The sequence below is a fragment of the Pristis pectinata genome, chromosome 12, assembly GCF_009764475.1.
Source record: "Pristis pectinata isolate sPriPec2 chromosome 12, sPriPec2.1.pri, whole genome shotgun sequence".
NCBI classification, from domain to species: domain Eukaryota; kingdom Metazoa; phylum Chordata; class Chondrichthyes; order Rhinopristiformes; family Pristidae; genus Pristis; species Pristis pectinata.
In genome coordinates, this window is record NC_067416.1 from 9,867,347 (window position 1) to 9,887,462 (window position 20,116).

At 43.6% G+C, this 20,116-nt stretch overlaps 1 protein-coding gene across 1 annotated transcript in view; it reads left to right on the forward strand.

Moving 5' to 3' along the window:
* The window catches only part of LOC127576893 (VPS10 domain-containing receptor SorCS1-like), an 856,973-nt gene that overhangs the window by 810,978 nt on the left and 25,879 nt on the right, over positions 1–20,116 (forward strand). The window contains exons 20-24 of the mRNA XM_052027714.1: positions 2,357–2,490; positions 3,785–3,908; positions 6,340–6,452; positions 10,023–10,151; positions 15,608–15,707. Coding sequence (XP_051883674.1) covers positions 2,357–2,490; positions 3,785–3,908; positions 6,340–6,452; positions 10,023–10,151; positions 15,608–15,707 — 600 coding nt within the window. The remainder of the gene's footprint in view (positions 1–2,356; positions 2,491–3,784; positions 3,909–6,339; positions 6,453–10,022; positions 10,152–15,607; positions 15,708–20,116) is intronic.

A 20,116-nucleotide genomic window follows, 5' to 3' on the forward strand; every position in this document is an offset into this window, starting at 1 on the left:
TTATTGCCGCATGGAGCATCCGCAGGTTAAACATATGTTCTAATTGCTGGAGTAGGCAATTACATCGACAGGCACAGAGTTCTCCTTTAAGTTAAGGAAGGATGGTGGTAATTAGGCCCTCCGCTGTGACACCACAGTACTTACTGTTAAATGGAATAACGAGGCAGCATTAATATTTAAATTGCACTCGACAGAGTAATTTGTCGGCTTGTGACAAGCACTGGGAGTTAGATGGGCCTCTAGCCTGTGAATTTGATTAAATATTATTTGGTTTTCTCTCTGACAGTCGCTTAATTTTGAACAGATTTTGATAGGAAGTGGTGAGTGCGTCTGAAATAAGACCGTGATTGTGTTTAAATCCAGCCAGATAAATTGCCGTGTTATTGAGCCCAGAACAGGCTTGTTATTATGTGGAGATATTGAGTTATCACATTACCTCGGCTGAATCCAGTCCTCATGACCAAACACGGACATCTTAGTGCAGGTGTAAATATTCAACACAAAGTTGATTTCAACCAGAGTTTGAAGCACCAAATTAGAGCTCATTAAAATGCCAGGAGTAATATCTTTTCCATGGTTCTCCTGATAACAACTTTGGGAGAACTCAATGCCAAACAGCAGAGAGCTAGTGCAACAATCTTTTCACTGAGAGCCTCATGATGACTGTCCCTTACAGACGAATGTGACTGGGAAACAGGGAAACGCTTACGGGGTGGCGATTTGTAGTGGCAGTGGCATGAACAACTTGCAGTGCCAGGAAATCACACTGGAGTATCAGAGGGCTGTCTTCTCTGGGAGAGCAGAACGCTATTTGATGTGAGACCCACTAATAGTTGCTGCATCTTCAATAGCATGGGGCCTGAGCTCTGGAGTTCCTTTCCTAACCCTGAATCACTCTGTCCTTCCTTCCTCTAGGTCTCTCCTACCTTTCCTGATATCCTTGTGCGACACAGGTGTTATCAATTGTGTCATAACTCTCTTGTGAAGTAGTTTGAGGCAGTTTAGCTGTGTTAAGGGCACTATGTTAATGCAAATTGTTGTTGTAAGTGGTATCAGGTTCCATGTAGGGGTAAACAGTCAGTCCTACAGTGGGATTTCAATCAGGACCGTGCCCTGGGTCTACAAAGAGGGGCCAATCTTTAACACTGTCACTTATGTGCTCCACCATGAATGGGCCAATATCAGAGAAGTGTCAACGGTGACACTTGGACTCAACTGCCCCAGACGAAGCAGGGGAGGTCTTGGTGCTGGGGAGCAGTAGTGGGCATAGTTCCAGCTCTAACTGCCTGGATCTTTGCCCAAAAGTCTACAGTCTGGCAGGAGTGACTGGTGAGGGAATTGGAAATCAGAATGCCTCTGAACAAGAGATGGTGCGGTACTGTCCATCTGACTCCTGGACGTCCCTGAAAGCTGCCAATAAAAAATATAATGCACAGACAACCTCAGCAAAGAGAAAAGCCAGGCTAATGTTTTGGGTTTGGTTGACATCACCAACTTTCTCTCTGAGCAGAGGCAACCCTACCTGCTGTAAATCACTGCCATTTGTAACGGTTTCTGAATTGGTTTGATGAGCACAACATTCGCCACACCAGAAAAAAAGAGCAATACAGGTCGTCCCCGGGTCAGGAACGCCAGACTGACGGACACTCTGTAGGTACGATCGAGGGTTTGGGAGACCAGTGGGCTGGATAGGGATGGATTTGCCAGTTGCTGCAGGGCGAACGGGCATTTCCCTGTGCCTTCTCTTCCCTGAGCCACAACACTCGGGGGGCAGGGTGGAGCCGAGCAGAGCTGGGAGCACTGACTGAGCAGACTCACTAAGTCAGTGAGGCCCGGCTGGCAGCCGCTCTCCACCGCGCCTGCTCGCTCCCCCGTCACTGCCGTGCCCGTGACCCTCCCCCACACACTGTCGCTGTCGGCTTCCGACTTACGGACAGTTCGGGTTACGGGCAGTTGTCAGGGGCAGAGTGCTGTCGGAACCTAGGGGACTACCTGTATTTGGATCGCTTTCAGAATAAGAATCAGATTTATTATCACTGACATATGTCATGAAATTTGTTGTTTTGTGGCAGCAGTACAGGGCAAAGACATGAAATTGCTATAAATTACAAAATAAATAAATAGTGCAAAAAAAACGAATAATGAAGTAGTGTTCATAGGTTCAGGAATCAGATGGCGGAGGGGAAGAAGCTGTTCCTAAATCATTGACTGTGAGTCTTCAGGCAGCCATGTCACATTGACTTCCTGTTGCTGTTGTAAAAATCAGTGACTAATAACCGAACTAATCTTACAGGTTTTGGTGATTTTGTCTTCTTCGCCTCCCTGCCCCAACCACCACCGACACCCCACCCCACAGGTCCTATCGAGCACGTGCACCTGTCCCTGCCTTACGTTGCAATCACCAACCAGGAGGTGAATTTGACAGCTGTGGTGTTGCCCAGTACAACTGGCCCTCTCACTTACTTCTGGTGGATTGAAAACAAGACGGAGGTGAGTGGTCATTGATGGGAGCTTCAACACTGGAACATAGTCAGCCAGCCATTTGGCTGCCATCTTTAAAAGTTGGCAATCAAACTTACCACAACTGTTTATTATCTTAGGAGTTCTTTACCTCACTGGGCTGAGAGGTAGAGAATTCCTGTACTAACAAGAACTTCTGGTAAGTTTGGTTGTAAAATATTTAGGAATAAGATTGGTAGATTGCTGTACAAGAAGGACTTTATTTTGGGTAGATATGTATGCTGTCCCTGGGAGTAGTTCTGGACGCACCATACCTCTGAAAGAATGCATTAACCATGCAAGGAAAGGCAGTCTCAATTTGCCAGACTGATCCCTGGGCTCCAAAGGTTAAATTACAAGGACAAATTGAACATCTAGGTTTGCGATCCCTGGTCCTTGGATCTTAGAAGGATGGCTTGATCGCTTTTCCAAGAATTTCAGGGAAAGGGCAAAGGTGAACTGCCCACCGTGTGTGACCACATCCTGTTCCCTGTGCAATTGAATGAATCGCCTGTGCATTTCTGTTAAGAGAGATTTGGAAGGATTTGCTGCATTGACCCTGTCAGTTATTATATGTGTCTGTCTGTCATTCAGGATGACAGCAGATCCAAAAGCTTCTGGACGTTAATAAGATTTGGCAAACAAAAGGCTGCCTTTGTGGTAGATCACACTGTAACTTTGCACATTTTGTACTGACTCACACAGTATCAATTGAAAGACTGACTTGTGACATTGTATTGTTTATTCTTCTTAGGTAGTCAGGGTTGAGGGCACTTGCTGCCACTCCAGTTCTGTGGATTCTGAGGTACCTGGTGAAGCCAATGCATGACCCACAGACCCTGCCAAGGAGGGGGCAGGAGATGCTTGACAGGGCGGGTGGATGGGTAGTTTGGGCTGTTGTGTACTGTTCATAGTGGGTTTCTGAGCGTTTCCAACAAATGAACTCCAGGTTCTTGATGCCATTCCCAATACTCCTTCTCCAATTTGAGCAGCGATGGGCAAGGGATCGGAGGTTTAAAGTCGGGGATAGTGCTTAAGTATTAGAGCCAGAGTTTCAGGGAGGAAGGGAGGTAGAAATTTGGAATTCTCTTCCACAGGCAACAGGTCAATTAATAGTTTCATATCCAAGGTGGGATTTTGTTAACCACAAGGGAAGTGGAAAAGACTTTGAGTGGAAGTAGGCAATGGATCAGCTATAATCCCACTGAACGCCGCAACAGGCTTAAGGGGATAAATAGTGTTTCTTTCTACTTCTCAGTGTCTCATTCCTTGTCATCTACTACAGCCCATCATCACCCTGGAGGACAAAGCTTCCGTCAGGTTCTCCAAAGAGGGAATAAATAGCATCACTGTGCAAGTGTCCGCTGGCAGTTCCATTCTCCAAGATGTAAAGAGTATAGCCATATTTGGTGAGTAAAGCACATTGCTTTAAGATTTCTTTATTAGTCACATGTACATTGAAACACACAGTGAAATGCATCTTTTGCCTAGAGTGGTCTGGGGGCAGCCCGCAATTGTCACCACGATTCCAGCGCCCACAACTTCCTAACCCGTATGTCTTTGGAATGTGGGAGGAAACCGGAGTACCCGGAGGAAACCCACGCAGACACACAGAGAACGTACAAACTCCATACAGACAGTGGCTGGAATTGAACCCCAGTCACTGGCGCTGTAATAGCATTACGCTAACCGCTACACTACCGTATATGAATACTATTATGGAGGCGGCACCCTGTCAGTAAAGAAATTCCTCTTCAGGTTGTTTAACCATACTTTTTGCACACTTTAAGCCCCAAATTCCCTCACTTTTATGGTGTTTGCTTTATATAAGAACAAAAATGTCAGTAATTGTGTCAGAATTACCAAATGTTCCTCTCAGTTTTTGGGCAGGTGAGGGTGAAATGGTTAGGATGAGGAACCCTTTTGCTGGATCCCAGCCTGTACTTCTCTTGGCAAGATGTTCTGGTCCTACTTTCAGTGAATGTTGGGGGTGTCTGCCCATCTACAGGAAGGCATTCTCTAACTAGGATGGGATTGGCTTGGATGGGAATCTTGGTCGGCATGGACCAGTTGGGCCGAAGGGCCTGTTTCTGTGCTGAATGGCTCTACGACTAACCACTAGAGGATGACACAACAATACCATACATTATAATATTCATCACTGTGGCTTTCACACAACTGAGGGGGTCAGGTGCCTTACTAGAGAAACAAAGGACTGCAGATGCTGGAATCTAGATGAAAAACACAATGATGCTAGAGGAACTCAGCAGGGACCTCCGCACCTCCGCTCTCACCCCCACCCCTCCCAGACCCAACAGGGACAGGGTCCCCCTTGTCCTCACATTTCATCCTACCAGCCTACGTATCCAACACATCATTCTCTGCCACTAACGCCATCTCCAATGGGACCCCACTACCAAGCATATCTTCCCCTCCCCACCCCTTTCTGCCTTTCACAGGGACCACTCTCTCCGTGACTCCCTCATTCAATCCTCCCCCTCCCACCCACCCATTCTGCTCCCACCCCGGGAACTTTCCACTACCCCTGCCATAGGTGCAGCTGAGTTCCTCCAGCATCATTGTGTTTTTCATCTAGATTCCAGCATCCGCAATCCTTTGTTTCTCTAGTAAGGCACCTGACCCCTCAAGCCTGCCTCACCATCCAATGTCATCATGGTTGACCTGCCCCCAGCCTCAGTTCCTTCTCTTTTCCCAATTGCTCTCGATTCCTTGATCTTCCAAAAAAATTGTCAACCTCCACTTTAAATACTTCTAATGATCTAACCTCCACAAGTCTCCGGAGCAGAGAATTCCAGCCATTTGCCACCCTCTGCAAGAAGAAACTTCCCCGTACCTTGGCTGTAAACAAAATACACAAATCTTGAAACTATGTCCCCTTGTTTGAGATGCTTCCGTGAGTGAAAACATCTCAACATCTACCCTCTCATGCCTCCTTCAGATCTTATATGTTTCTAAACTTCAAAGAATATTAAAGATCTGTACTTGGATGTCAATGCTGAGGCATTTTGCACACACACTCCCGTCTCTTGTACAGCAGGTGTCCACCCTCTCTCAGCAGTGGGAGTGACAGAATTGGCCACAGTGGACATTCTGTTGGAGAGGTTGGAAACGGATTGTTTCCTTTAGCGCTGAGTTTTCATTGATGAGTGTAAAGCCACAGATGGGAATTTGCCTGGCACTTAGTGCTGCTGCGGGGTTTGGAATCTTTCAGCGGCATGTCATTTCCCCCGTACATCCCTTTCACTCTGGTGAATATAGCCACCAGGGTGAGTACCAGGTCACGTGGATGGATGGATGCCTCACCCTGCCACACTTGTGCCAGCAACCTCATCATAGTTGGCCACCCTGTCAGACTTCCAACACTTGTCTAAAGGACAGCACCACAATTGGAGCCAAACACTATTGGTGGCCACACCTTTGCCTAAGCTCTGGAATTCCCTGCCCACCTTCCCTCTCTTGCTTTAAGACCCTCCTCAAACCAACCCCATTTAACAGGTTCAGATGGTGTCAATGTTTGTCAGTGAACAATTAGCTGACACAGCTTGGGATGTTTTCCCACATTAAAGGTGCTGTGAAAATGCCATGTTGAAAGATAAATTGACAATGAAACACTGCAGGCCATGAAATGTGCATAAAAAGGTCTCCTAGACAAATAGAATAAGATTTTTAATGGTGCTACGAAAGTTGTTTCAGATGACCAAATCATAACTAACAAATATAATCTGTGGTACGAAATGTCATTCTGATCAAAATCTGACCAAAATGTGATACCTAAACCCAGGATCCTTTCAATAATGTTCTTACATATTCGCCCTGCAGATTCCTACCGCTCATTGCTGCTGTCGTTTACGCCCAACCTGGAAGATCACAACCCAGACATTCCTGAGTGGAGGCAAGATCTGAGCAGGCTTGTCAAAAGAACTCTCGGAGAAGTAAGTGGGAGAAATTTCAATTTAGAACGTACCACACGCCCTCCAGGGAACAAAATTCCACAGATCTGCACTCGTTGATAGAAGTCCGACATAAACTCTCCTCCAGTCATGTTCCCCGGAGATAACTCCTACCGACACAGGAAATGTTAGCAGCTTAGAAACTGACCTATTTCCTCCCCTTTAAGACCTGGATTAGTACTGTACTAAAGATGGAAATTTTAGATGGTTCCTGGTGGGTTTGGAAGCCTATTCAATCTTATATCAGGAATAATAAGAGGAAAGGACAGTGGCCTATCTCGCTCAACGTCTACTGACCGTCCTGACAGTACTGTAATAATTCACCATGACTTGGCACAGCACTGCTGACATTAAAATCTGAAAGGCTGACTGGTGTCAGAAATGGATGTTCTTTTGGTGTCAGACATCCTCCAGCTTAGCCCTACTGTTAGCAGTCCAAAACTGGAGGGTTATAAGTAAAATATGAATCCAATTATAAATTCAGAAGTTTCTTCACTAGGCGCGTAGTTGGAACATGGAAAATGCCACCACAACTATCAAAAGGAATATTAACAGAAAATACTGGTCATGGTATTTAAGAAGCATCTAGGCAAGTGAGATAAGATAAGATTTCTTTATTAGTCACATGTATATTGAAACACACAGTGAAATGCATCTTTTGCGTAGAGTGTCCTGGGGGCAGCCCGCAAGTGTCGCCACGCTTCTGGCACCGACATAGCATGCCCACAACTTCCTAACCCGTACGTCTTAGGAATGTGGGAGGAAACCGGAGCATCCAGAGGAAACCTCTGCAGACATGGGGAGAACGTGCAAACTCCTTACAGACAGTGGCTGGAATTGAACCCGGGTTGCTGGCGCTGTAATAGTGTTACACTAGCTGCTACACTACGGTGCCTGCCCTTGAATCAACAAGGCGTAGAAGGCTATGGACCTAACACGGGTAAATGGGGTTAGTGTAGAGAGGTACAATGGGCGCCACAGACATGATGGGTCAATGGGCCTGTTTCTGTGGTGCATGACTCTGACTCCATGTCCTAACAAAAGCAATCCTTGCCTTTGCTGTGGCAGCTGGCTTAAATGTCCCATGCAAAGTATTCCCTGTAAGTGAATGTGTTCATTCATTCTGCAAATGCAACAAAGTGTCAGGCAGATATTCCAGCAACTCAGTGAAGTAAAGAGGTGGTCTCCAAAAGAAATCATTCAGAGCGCTGTGCTCTCAGTAAGGAGGCTCATAGTAAAATGCTAAGTCTGAGGGAGGAATGTTAGCACTCACTTCATCTTATCCAGGAAGGCTCCACAATTCTATAGTCTTAACAAAAATGATCTTTATCCCATGCTTTAAGGACTTTGAACATAACCTCTGGGGCACCAGTAAAAGGCATCAAGGACACACCCAGAAACTGCAGTGATTCCTCTCTGAATCAGGAGGTCAAAGTGTGCAAGCGTACTGTAACATTTGGACAAATAATTTTAGGGTACTGCTCTCTTTAGAGGTGTGACAGCTTGGGTTAATGATTCTTTCAAAAAGAGGAGTTTTTGCTCTCTCAGTTATTCCACTCCATTCTATTCTATTCCATTCTATGTTTTTCCTACGTGACACAACCACTGTGTCTCACTTTACCATTACTTGTGTCGTCAAAATGACCAGCTCAATCCTGCTGCACTTTAAACTAAATCGTTCCAGGTTTCTCTAAGAAGTTAGATATACTCAAGCGTTTCTGCGTAAAGACTGAAAATTGGTTTAGTTATCTATTTGTCAGCGGGAAGTATCTTATTTCTTCTCTAGCCCCAGCTGTTGTAACATTAAATCTTCTTGGACTGTTTCAAAGGGCATTAGGACTCAATGGCAAGGGTGAGCCAGACAAGGCCAACGTGACAGATTCACTTCTCGGAACTGTTGACTTTACTGAACCAGCCTCCAGCCCCCAAGCTTATTTTTGTCTGATGGTATTCTAATATTCTGATTTACCTCCTAGTTTCCTGGCCCATATTTACTATTCAATCAACATTTCTAAAGCAAGTTTTCTTATCGCTATTTCATTGCATTGTATGTCTCTTGGCATTACAACAGGAAGTGCACTTTGAAGTACTTCATTGGCAATGCACTTTTTTTAAACTTTATTTTTAAATTTTAAACTTTATTTTTAAATTTTAAACTTTATTTTTAAATTTTATTTACACAGCACGGAAACAGGCCCTTCCAGCCCAATGAGCCCACACCGCCCAATTACACCCACGTTAACCTACCCGTACGTCTTTGGAATGTCGGAGGAAACCGGAGTACCCGGAGGAAACCCACACAGACACAGGGAGAACGTACAAACTCCTTACAGACAGTAGCCGGAATTGAACCCCAATCATTGGCGCTATAGTAGCGTCACGCTAACCGTGCCACCCTTAGCAAGTAAAAGATGCTACATATCTCCAAGACCATGCCAGAGATTTTTTAATGCCATAACAAGGAGTTGATTCCTTATTTTGACTATGTGAAAAGCTCATAGAAGTTCTCCACGCTTTCAAAGAACTCAACCAATGCTCTCTTCTTGGCTCTGAGCATACCTTGACCATAGGAGACCCTTCTCATTTATTAGATAAGGCTGCATTGCATTGTTATTTGATTTCCCAAAGTAATTGGATATTTTTTAATGCTCGTAAACTTAAATGTTACTTCCAAAAAAATTATTTTCTGGCGAAGTAGTTCTTAGGAAAGTTTCTTCTCCTTTAGTCTCTGGTCTAACTAGTCCTCCCAAAACAAGACCAACCGAGCTGCTTCTACCTCTTTCAACCCTTTTGCTCCCTTTGATGTTGTAGCAAATAGCTACGATATTGACCTTTGCACCCAATGCTACTGAGATCAGGCCAGCACAGGATAATAAATTGGACAACTCTTCTCTCTGACCACCTTCGGGTTGCTATTTGAAACCACTGGGCTAGAGGGAGTGACTCTAACTGGATTGCTTCTACCTTGATCCAGCACTGACTCGATGGGCTTTCCATGCAGTAACGTTTCTATGAAGTAATTTTAATGGAAGATCATGATATAGGGGTTCGCACTGAACAATCAAAATATACTACATACATTTCTGTGGCAACACTCAAGATGCTGGAGGAACTCACAGGTCAGGCAGCATCTGTGGAGGGAAATGGACAGTCGATGTTTCAGGTGGAGACCCTTCATCTGAACTGAATGTTGACTGTCCATTTCCCTCCACAGGTGCTGCCTGACAAGCTGGAGAAGATAATTTGATGTATGTGTGCAAGCTCTCTATCTGGATGGGTCTCGACCCGAAACATCGACTGTCCATTTCCCTCCATAGATGCTGCCTGACCCACTGAGTTCCTCCATTCCCTTTGTGTGTTGCTCCAGATTTCAGCATCTATAGTCTCTTGTGTCTTCATGTGTACATTTCTGTGGCTCTGTGCTTCTGCAGAGTGTGGGATTAGAGGATGCGTTTAGGAACCTAATTCTAAAAAAATAAAGTCAGAGAAAAGAAGTTAAGAGCTGCCAGAGGATTTTGAAATCATAATAAAGTGCAGCTGTGTGTTCTGTAGGTCACAGCGTTACCAGAGCAACGGATGTTGCTAGCCATCCTGCCAGGCTTGCCGACTGCAGCAGAACTTTATATCCTCCCGCACCGAGATGCTACAGAAGAGAGGTTAAACAGCATGAGTCTAGATCAGGTGAGTCACCATTTGCTGTGTTCATTTTAGCCTTTTTACACATCACCTGATGAGCAACAATGGAGAAACATTCCTCTCATATATCATAATGACATACAAGGAGGCCATTTGGCCCATCAAGAATATGCCAGCTCTTGCTTATTTCCCTGCAACCTATTCTCGTATACATGTTTACTAAGATAAGATAGGATTGCTTTCTTGCTTTCCTTCTTCATTCACTGAACACAAAGAGATTAAGATTTAAGATTTTCTTTTTTAGTCACATGCACATCGAAATACATCTTTGCGTAGAGTGTTCTGGGGGCAGCCCGCAAGTGTCGCCACGCTTCCAGCGCCAACATAGCATGCCCACAACTTCCTAACCAGTACTACGCAAAAAGATGCATTTCACTGTGTGTTTCGATGCACATATGACTAATAAAGATATCTTATCTTGTGTGGGAGGAAACCGGAGCACCGGGGGAAACCCACGCAGACACGGGGAGAACATACAAACTCCTTACAGACAGTGGCGGAATTGAACCCGGGTCGCTGGCTCTGTAATAGCATTATGCTAACCGCTGCATTACTGTGCTTGCACAATTACATTGTGGGGAATTTACACCAGCCAATTAACCTAACAACTGACACATCTTTGGGATGTGGGAGGAAACCAGAACAGTCAGGAGAAACCCACATGGACGCAGGGAGAACGTGAAAACTCCAAACAGACAGCTCCGGAGGTCAGAATTGAACCTGGGTTGCTTGAGGTGTGAGACAACTGCACTACCCTGCAATACCACCCCGCTGCCCAAAAGGAGGCTAATGGGTTTAAAAGCCAACAATTGCCCACCAGACTGGATTCATTTGGTTCTTTCTGGTCAGTGTGAACTGGCTTCAGGTGCTGATGTAAATCCAGATTGAACTAAAATAAGTTCCTTTTGAATGGTGTCACAGCTCCCTTTCCGCTGTCCGCTGATGGGCAATCCTGGAACAAAGGGACACAGGGTTAAAGTTAATAGTGAGATATTTGGGACCACCGTACATCTGTAGAAGTTTGCAAGAGTCTTTGGTGAAATACCAAATCTCATCAAACTCCAAACAAAGTAGACCTGCTGGTCTGCCTTCTTCATGATTGCATCAATGTGCTGGGCCCAGGATAGATCCCCTGAGATGTTGACACCCAGGAACTTAAAGCTGCTCACCCTCTCTACTGCTGACCTCTCAATGAGGACTGGTGTGTGTTCTCCCAGCTTCCCTTTCCTGAAGTCCACAGTCAATTCCTTGATCTTGCTGATGTTGAGTGTGAGGTTGTTGTTGCGACACCACTCAACCAGCCGATCTACCTCACTCCTGTACGCCTCCTCGTCGCCATCTGAGATGCACAGGTATTGTAGGCTGAAGGGCCTGTTCCTGTACTGTATTGTTCTATGTTCTAAACAACATTCTTTAATCTTTGTAATAATTCATCTAAATAGGGCACATGAATAATGCATTGAAATTATTTTTTAAATTAAAAGCTTTTTTTTGTGTACATAGTTGACAAACAAGCTGAATCCTCATACACACCACTACACCAACAGTTTTGTTTTGTCAGCCTCCAAGTCTCCCATTGGGGGACTTGGTTGAAAATTTGATGTGTTGTTAGATCATTAATAATGAAGGCATTTTGACCATGATATTTTAAGTATTGATGTATTTACTTTTTACAATGAGTGCAAGAATGCAAACATGTTTGGGACTTGTTGAAGGTTCAATAATTTCCACCACCACTCTATATTCCTACTGCAGCTCTTTGAAAGAAAAGTTGCAAGGTGCTTTTCATTGGCCTTCTCTAGTAATTGATTCCCAAATAATTCTTGCATTTCACTTGGCAGTGCAGGAAAACTTCCTTAAAATTGGTGAGACTCGGCAATGTACAACAACCAGCAAGTTAAGGAATTGGTTTCATTTGGCTAAATCCATTATTCATCGGAATCAATGGACTACTTAGGTACTGAGTTAATGAATGGTACAAGTTAATGTTCTTGATAGCATTGAGAGTACAACGTTAATCAGTTGGTTGCTGAAGGAATTTCACCTATGTTGTAGCTTGTAAGAAAGTGATTCATTAAATTTGCTCATGTTGAGCAGTATAAAGCAAAGCTGGGATCATTGCTCACTACTGCACACACCAAGAACCAATGGTAATGGGATTCATTGATTATATTTAATGTAGTTGCCTCCAAATATAGTTTACCATACCAAAGGTCCCTCTGTCTGCATAAAGCTAAATATGTAACCTTAGGCTTTCATAATTAAACAGTTTACTCCATAAAGATAGGCATCTCTAATAGATCAACAACATTCAGGAATATGCATTCCTATTGCTTGAAAAGAGAGTTTGCAGAACTGTGGAGAAAGAGTAGGAGACTAGTAGCTCTTTCAAAGACCCAGTATATGCTCGAGATACTATATTATTCAACACTGAATGCATCTCATTCATTATCAATGTTGATTATGGTGACCTGAAGTATCTGTAATAATTCACTGCCTTCTATTATTTCTCACATATTGTTTACTCGTAGCTCCTTACGGCAGAGAAGGAAGCCATTTGGCCCATCGATTCTATGCTGGCTCAGAGCTCACCCATCAGTTCCACTTATTTCCTGCACCCTATTCTGTCTCACCTGCCTATCAACTCCCTGCTAATTCTCCTGCCAATGACCTACACTAGGAGCTATTTACGGTACCAATTAACCATAAGACCATAAGACAAAGGAGCAGAAGTCAGCTATTCGGCCCATCGAGTCTGCTCTGCCATTCTATCATGAGCTGATCCATTCTCCCATTTAGCCCCACTCCCCCGCCTTCTCACCATAACCTTTGATGCCCTGGCTACTCAGATACCTATCAATCTCTGCCTTAAATACACCCAATGACTTTGCCTCCACAGCCACCCGTTGCAACAAATTCCACAAATTCACCACTCTCTGGCTAAAGAAATTTCTCCTCATCTCTGTTCTGAATGGGCGCCCTTCAATCCTGAAGTCGTGCCCTCTTGTACTAGACTCCCCTACCATGGGAAACAACTTTGCTACATCTACTCTGTCCAGGCCTCTTAACATTCGAAATGTTTCTATGAGGTCCCCCCTCATTCTTCTGAACTCCAAGGAGTACAGCGCAAGAGCCGTCAAACATTCCTCATGTGTTAACCCTCTCATTCCTGGAATCATTCTAGTGAATCTTCTCTGAGCCCTCCCCAACATCAGCACATCCTTTATTAAATAAGGAGCCCAAACCTACCAACAAGTCTTCAAGATCTGGGAGGAAGCTGGAGCATCCAGAGGAAACCCATTCATTGACAGAAAGAATGTGCACACCCAACACAGACAGCACTGGAGGACAGGGTTGAACCCAGATCGCTGGAGTTGTGAAGCAATAGCTGTACCGCTCCTAAGTAATGACATGATTAGTTACTTGGAACCAATCCCATCACTGGGGTACATACCAGCATGAAGCTTTGTTTTAGTGTGAAGTGGTTTCCAAGGAGCAGCTCATGGTGTTGCACCCACTCAATAGCAGAGTGCAGAATAAGTTAAAACTGCTTCAAGACTAAAGATGTTACCCTTCAAATCTGCCATGGATTCCAACAACACCATATTCTTGCCAGTTGAAGACTAATAATCAGGGTTTTAATAACATTGGGGTGAGGTTCCTGGAAGAGCAATCAAAAGACCTGAACCAATGATGCAGAGACTTCAGTTTAAATCCTGCCACAACAATTCAGGTGTTCAATTAAGAAAGTTTGAAGTGGAAAGCAGTAGAGTAAAACTCCAAAAATCCACCATTGGACCATTTAGAAATCCCAGTGGTTTGGCAACTGGCTCACCAGGGAATGTGTACCAGACTCCGTTCCACTCACCAGCCCCGAGTTCCCACACTTCCTTCGATTTGCCAAGGCCCCAGTTCCCACACACCCATTCAACTCACCGGGGCTCTGGTTCCCTCACTCCCTTTCAACTAACCTGGTTCACTGCCTGACATTTAAAAAAATTATTCACAAGGCTGTTACCTGGATTGGAGGACTTGAGTTATACGAAGAGATTGGATAGGCTCGGTCTGTTTTCCCTTGAGTATAACATAGATCTATACTCCAGATAGAGGATAGAGGTATATAAAATTATGAGAGACAAGAATAGGGTAGACAGGCAGTGTTTAACTGTGTCTGAATTAAAAATGTGTTGGGTTGTTAAAGTAAATAACATCTAATCATTCAGAAAATTAGCTAATTTGCCATTACCAAAGTCTTGAGTGTGCCCAATTATTGGAATTTGTGGAACCACAAACAACTGTATGTTCATTACTATCCATCTGGTTTATATGCCCTTCATGGAAAGAAATCTGCTATCCTTATTTGGTGTGGTCTAAATGTGACTCCAGTCCCTCAACAATGTGGCTAACTCTTAACGACCTTCCAAATTGGCTTAGAAAACTCACCTCCCAATTCAGGGCAATTAAAGATGAGCAATAAACAGAGTTGTACAGCAGAAAAACAGGCCCTTCAGCCCATAATGTATGTGCCGACCATCAGACCTATATATACTAATCCTACTTGCCTGCATTAATTCCCTATCACTCCATGCTTTGTTCATTCAAGTACCTATCCAGACGCCTTTTAAATGTTGTTACTGTTCCTGCCTCCTCCACTTCCTAGCAGCTTATTCCAGATACCAACTACTTTTTGTGTGAAAAATTTACCTTTCAGAATCCCTTTAAACCTCCCTCTCACCTTAAACCTATGCCCTCTAGTTTTAGACACCACTATCATGGGAACAGGCACTGCCTATGTACCCTATCTGTGCCTCTCATAATTTTCTACACTGCTATCACATCACCTCTCAGCCTCCTTAAGGGAAAATAGACTTAGCATACCCAATCTCTTCTTATAACTCAAGCCCTCCAATCCAGGTAACTTCCTTGTGAAGCTTTTCTACACCCTTTCTAACTTAATCACATCCTACCAAGGGGACATAGCCTCAAGATTCGGAGGAGTAGATTTAGGATGGAGATGAGGAGAAACTGCTTTTCCCAGAGAGCAGTGAATCTGTGGAATTCTCTGCCCAAGGAAGCAGTAGAGGCTACCTCACTAAATATATTCAAGACACAGTTAGATTTTTGCATAGTGGGTGAATTAAGGGTTATGGGGAAAAGGCAGGTAGGTGGACCTGAGTCCACGGCCAGATTGACAGGCCAGATGGCCGACTCCTGCTCCTATTTCATATGTTCTTATGTACCTAATGTTGAACTTGCAAGCACAAATTTGATAGGCTTAATGTCCATCTACGATGCCGTAACAATTCTACAAATGTATGAGCATGAATGTCCTTATGATCCATCTTGGCTGATTAAGGGTTTAATCATTTTCTTCAAACTGTACTTTGGAATGGCTCTGCTATAGTTGTTGACTGATCTCACACCCCCTGCTTCTACCTCAGATTTCAGACATGGTGATTAACGCACTGAATCAGAATCGGATTCAATTTGAGCTAAAGCCTGGCATTCGGATCATTGTTTCCACTGCCCATCTCACCTTAGGTAAGTGCGTTAATTGCACAGTGTCCCACCAAAGGCTGGACTGTGCCGTTTTATTGGTAATTGGTTTATTATTGTCACATGTACCAAGATACAGTGCAAAACTTTGTCTTGCATGCCATCCAGACTGATCATTCCAAATACCAGTGCACTGAAGTAGTACAAAAGGAAAAGCAATAACAGAATGCAGAATATAGTTCCAGTTACAGAGAAAGTGCAGTGCAGGAAGACAAATAAGGTGCAAGGGCCATGACAAGGTAGATTGAGAGATCATCTGTTGCTGTGGTCTTGGTTGACTGACAAACCAGGCCTCAGAAGTCCAAGTTGTTTTTTTGAAAGTGTGAATACATTGAGTACCTAATGGGGTACATATCACAGGCTGAGTTCGAAGCACACTGTTGACTGTTATCCCATAATTCAGGACCTTGCTATTATTTGAAGCAACCTTTTCTTGGCATCTGTTTTTGTTTCACCCTGATGCAGCAATCTCGTCTTGTTGTTGAGTATTTTAGTTGGTGATATTGAGGCCCTGTTGAAAAACTTTGTAATTTCTTGGACTCTAAGTCAGCCAGCTAATGTTGAACTGATCAGAAAATGCAGTGTTAATGAAACAATTCTAACTTGAATATCAGGAGTAACTTTTTAATATTATGTAAATTAAGGTAAGCCTAAAGTATAGGAAAATACCAATCTTTGATGAGCCAGGAGGCCATTCAGCCCAAAGCATCCACACTGGCTCCCATCGGTCCCATTCTCCTTCACCTTATTTCCCTGCAACTTATTCTCTCTCACTCCTGCCTTTCAGCTCCCCAATGATTCTCTTTGCCATTAACCTACGCAAGGGGGTAATTAACCTCCCAGTGCCTTTGGGATGTTGGACGAAACTAGACCACCTACAGGAAACCCTCACAGTGATCAGGAAGACAGGCAGACTCTGCAGATAGCACCTGACATCAGGATTGAAACCAGGTCCCTGGAGTTAAGAGGCAGCAGTGCTAAACTGCTGTGCTACCACATCAGACCCTTCCACAATAACCATAGCTACAAGAATATCAGCAATTAGTATTAGACCTTGAATATTAGACCTAAGTTTTAAAAACATAAGAACAGAAGTAAGTCATCAGCCCTCTCAAGTGTGTTTTATCATACAGTAAATCCATGGCAGTATCTCTGCCTAAAGCCCACTTCCTTGTCCACTCCCCATATCTATGATGTGACTTTGACAGCCCTTGCTCTCCTGCTCTTCAAAATTAACTCCTTCAACTTGTTTTTTTTCAGGCAGGTAAACCCAATTTTTTTCAAGTTGTTGCTGACTCCAAAGATCCATCGATCTCACAACTTCACGAAATTGTTACAGCTCAGAAGGAGGACATTCAGCCTGCTGAGTCTGTACTGATTCTACTCAAGCGCAATCCAGCTCGTCCAACACCCCGCTCCCTCCCTAAAGCCCTGCATTTTCCTTTTCCTTTCAGATACTTATCCATCTCCCTCTTGAATACTATAATTGAACTTGCATGCACACTACAACCCAGTCAGGTCTTTCCAGACCCTAACCACTCAGTACTTGAAGAATGTTTTTCCACATTTATTCCCACTGACTAATTTGCCACAGCCTTCTGAGGCAGACTTCATGTATTTGACAACAGTCCTCGTCATCTCATTTTTAAATGGCTGCCTTATTATCCTCCAGCCAAGACCTCCAGTTGTAGAGTGTCCAACCAGTAGACTGGATCTCTCAGCATTTATAGGAGAGCCCACTGTATCTCAGATAAAGTTCTGGACATGAAAGGTACTCAGGGGTGAGAACAGGAACATAATACTGGGATAGAGGATCTGTCAGGATCAGACTGAATGGCGAAGCAGGTTCAAAAGTTCAGATAGCCTAGTCCTCCCCCTATCTTTCTGTGCATTATATCTTGTCAAGCCCTCTCATAATCTTGTCTCAATGAACTGGTCTCTTATTCTTCATAGGGGTAAAGGGTCAACCTTATTAAATCTCTTATTGCACGTTGTAAAAGAGATCCAATTAAAATAAGATTTTTTTTTAGCTTAATTCCTTTCTTTGCATCACCTTTCACCTTTGATCCATCTGTTTTGCCCACTTCTGTTCTAGAATTGAAACACAATGCAATGTTGATAATATCACTTTCACTTGAATGGACAGTCCTACATTCTAGTGGGTTTAATAGGTTTCTGTCAGGTAAGAAACCCAATCTCAACCTTTTCACTTGATTAAAAATCCCATTTCTTGGTGGAATCTGGAGGAGCTGGGAAACTCAGACAGATTGGGCTTGAAGGTCCTTAAAAAATGTTGAAGGAGTCCCTTTTGGAGACTTGAGGAGCAGAGGTGGGAATCCTGGTACAATTAGATTGCCTTTAACCTTGAGTATTCCCTTCATGGGTTAGTACATCTCGGAATGGATGTGGTCACTAGCACTGAATGTGGACTGTGTTATCAGCAGCCCATCACAATTCCTTCCTGATAATCAATGCCATTGACTCAATGTAGGGGGTTTCAAAGAGCAGTGGATACACATACCCATTTAGTGCACGCAGCCAAATAGGAATTTGTACTGCCTTAATTTCGCCCAAACCTTCCCATTTTCACATGTATTTGAACACTCTTCCACTGCCCTGTGGAAATTCTTTTTAAAAAAATCCAGTGCATTGCTACAAGATGAAGTAATGGGTTCTACTTCATTAACTTGGCATCATCTGTAATAAATGATGCTTATTTTTGGATGCCTATTTATTATTATTTGGTGGCAACTGAGAGGCGGGAGCACGATCTCTACAATTTCTAAGTGTTTTGTCATAGAAAGGTTTATGGTTTTGTTATAATTGGATAACAGTGAAATCTTTTCTGATGCAATGTATCAACTTTAACTGCTTTGAAAGGTTTGTAATGAGGCAGTAACACATTATAGTTAGTAATGGTTAAATGCAAAGAAATTATGTGAATGATCTATTCTATCATAGATAGAGTAGACAGCTGGTATCTTTTCCCCAGGGTCAAAATGTCTAATACTAGAGGGCATGCATTTAAGTTGAGAGGGGGGAAGTTCAAAGATATGCGGGGCAAGTTTTTTTACACAGAGAATGGTGGATGCCTGGAATGCGCTGCCAGAGATAGTAGTGGAGGCAGATACAATAGAGGTGTTTAAGAGGTTCTTAGATAGGTACATGAATATGCAGAGAATGGAGGGATATGGACCATGTGCAGGCAGAAGGGATCAGTTTCATTAGCTTAATTAGTTTGGCAAAACATTGTGGGCCAAAGGGCCTGTTCTGTGCTGTACTGTTCTATGTTCTTAAATGTTGTCATGCTGTAATTTTGTCAGTCATTTCCTTGGGCACAATGTATGGTGGCAATGATGGATAGTGGTGTATTCTTACCATTGAGTTGTATTTTAGGGTAGATGTCTCTGTAATTTTCATTGATAGATGATGGGGATAACAGAGGAAAGGTTATTTACTGGCACTTCCAGAAATGCAAATCAAATGATATGATTTAGAATCTGAAACATCCCCTCCCCAAAAACAAACAGTATTTGACTTGCTCTTCATGACTACTATGGAAGTAATCTCCTTAGCTTCTTACTGTCTTGTTCAACCATAAATCCACAATTTGGTTGGATTCATCTTTCCCGCCATCTCCCCACACTAACTGTGGATCAACAGGGTGGCAATGGTGGTGCAGCAGTTAGTGCTGCTACTTCACAGCTCCCAGGACTTGATATTTGGTCCTGACCCCGAGTGCTGTCTGCAAGGACTTTGCACATTCTCCCAGTGACCATGTGGGTTTTCCATTACTTTCCTGCCACATTCCCAATAAGTGCTGGTAGGTTAATTGGCAACTGTTAATGTATGTGAGCAATGGAATAAAACAAAGCAGTTGGTGAGCATGTAAGGAAGGATGGATTGCAGGTCCTCCTGTGAAAATCAAAAAAGAACTGCAGATGCTGGAAATCGGAAACAAAATCAGAAATTGCTGTAAAATCTCAGGGGGTCAGACAGCTTCTGTGGAAAGAGAGACACATTAGACCGCAGATTCTGGAATCTGGTGTAAAAACAAATGCTGGAAGAATTCAGCGGGTTAGGCAGCATCTGTGAGGGGGAAACAGAAACAGTCCACGTTTCGGGTCTGTGATCTTCCATCAGAGCTGGGAAAGACAGAGTTAGTCAGTAAGACAGAGGTGTGGTGGGGGTGGGGGGGGGGGTGATGGGGTGGACACCTAGAACAAATGGGTTAAAATGGTTTAATGGCTGTAACTACCAGCATGTTCAGCTTCTTGGTCTGTGTAATGAGTTGTTAATAGGTAAGATGGTGGAGATCCTGCCTGGTATGTTAGACAAATAGGGTAAGAAAAACTGAACCATAGAACCATAGAACCATACAGCACAAAACAGGC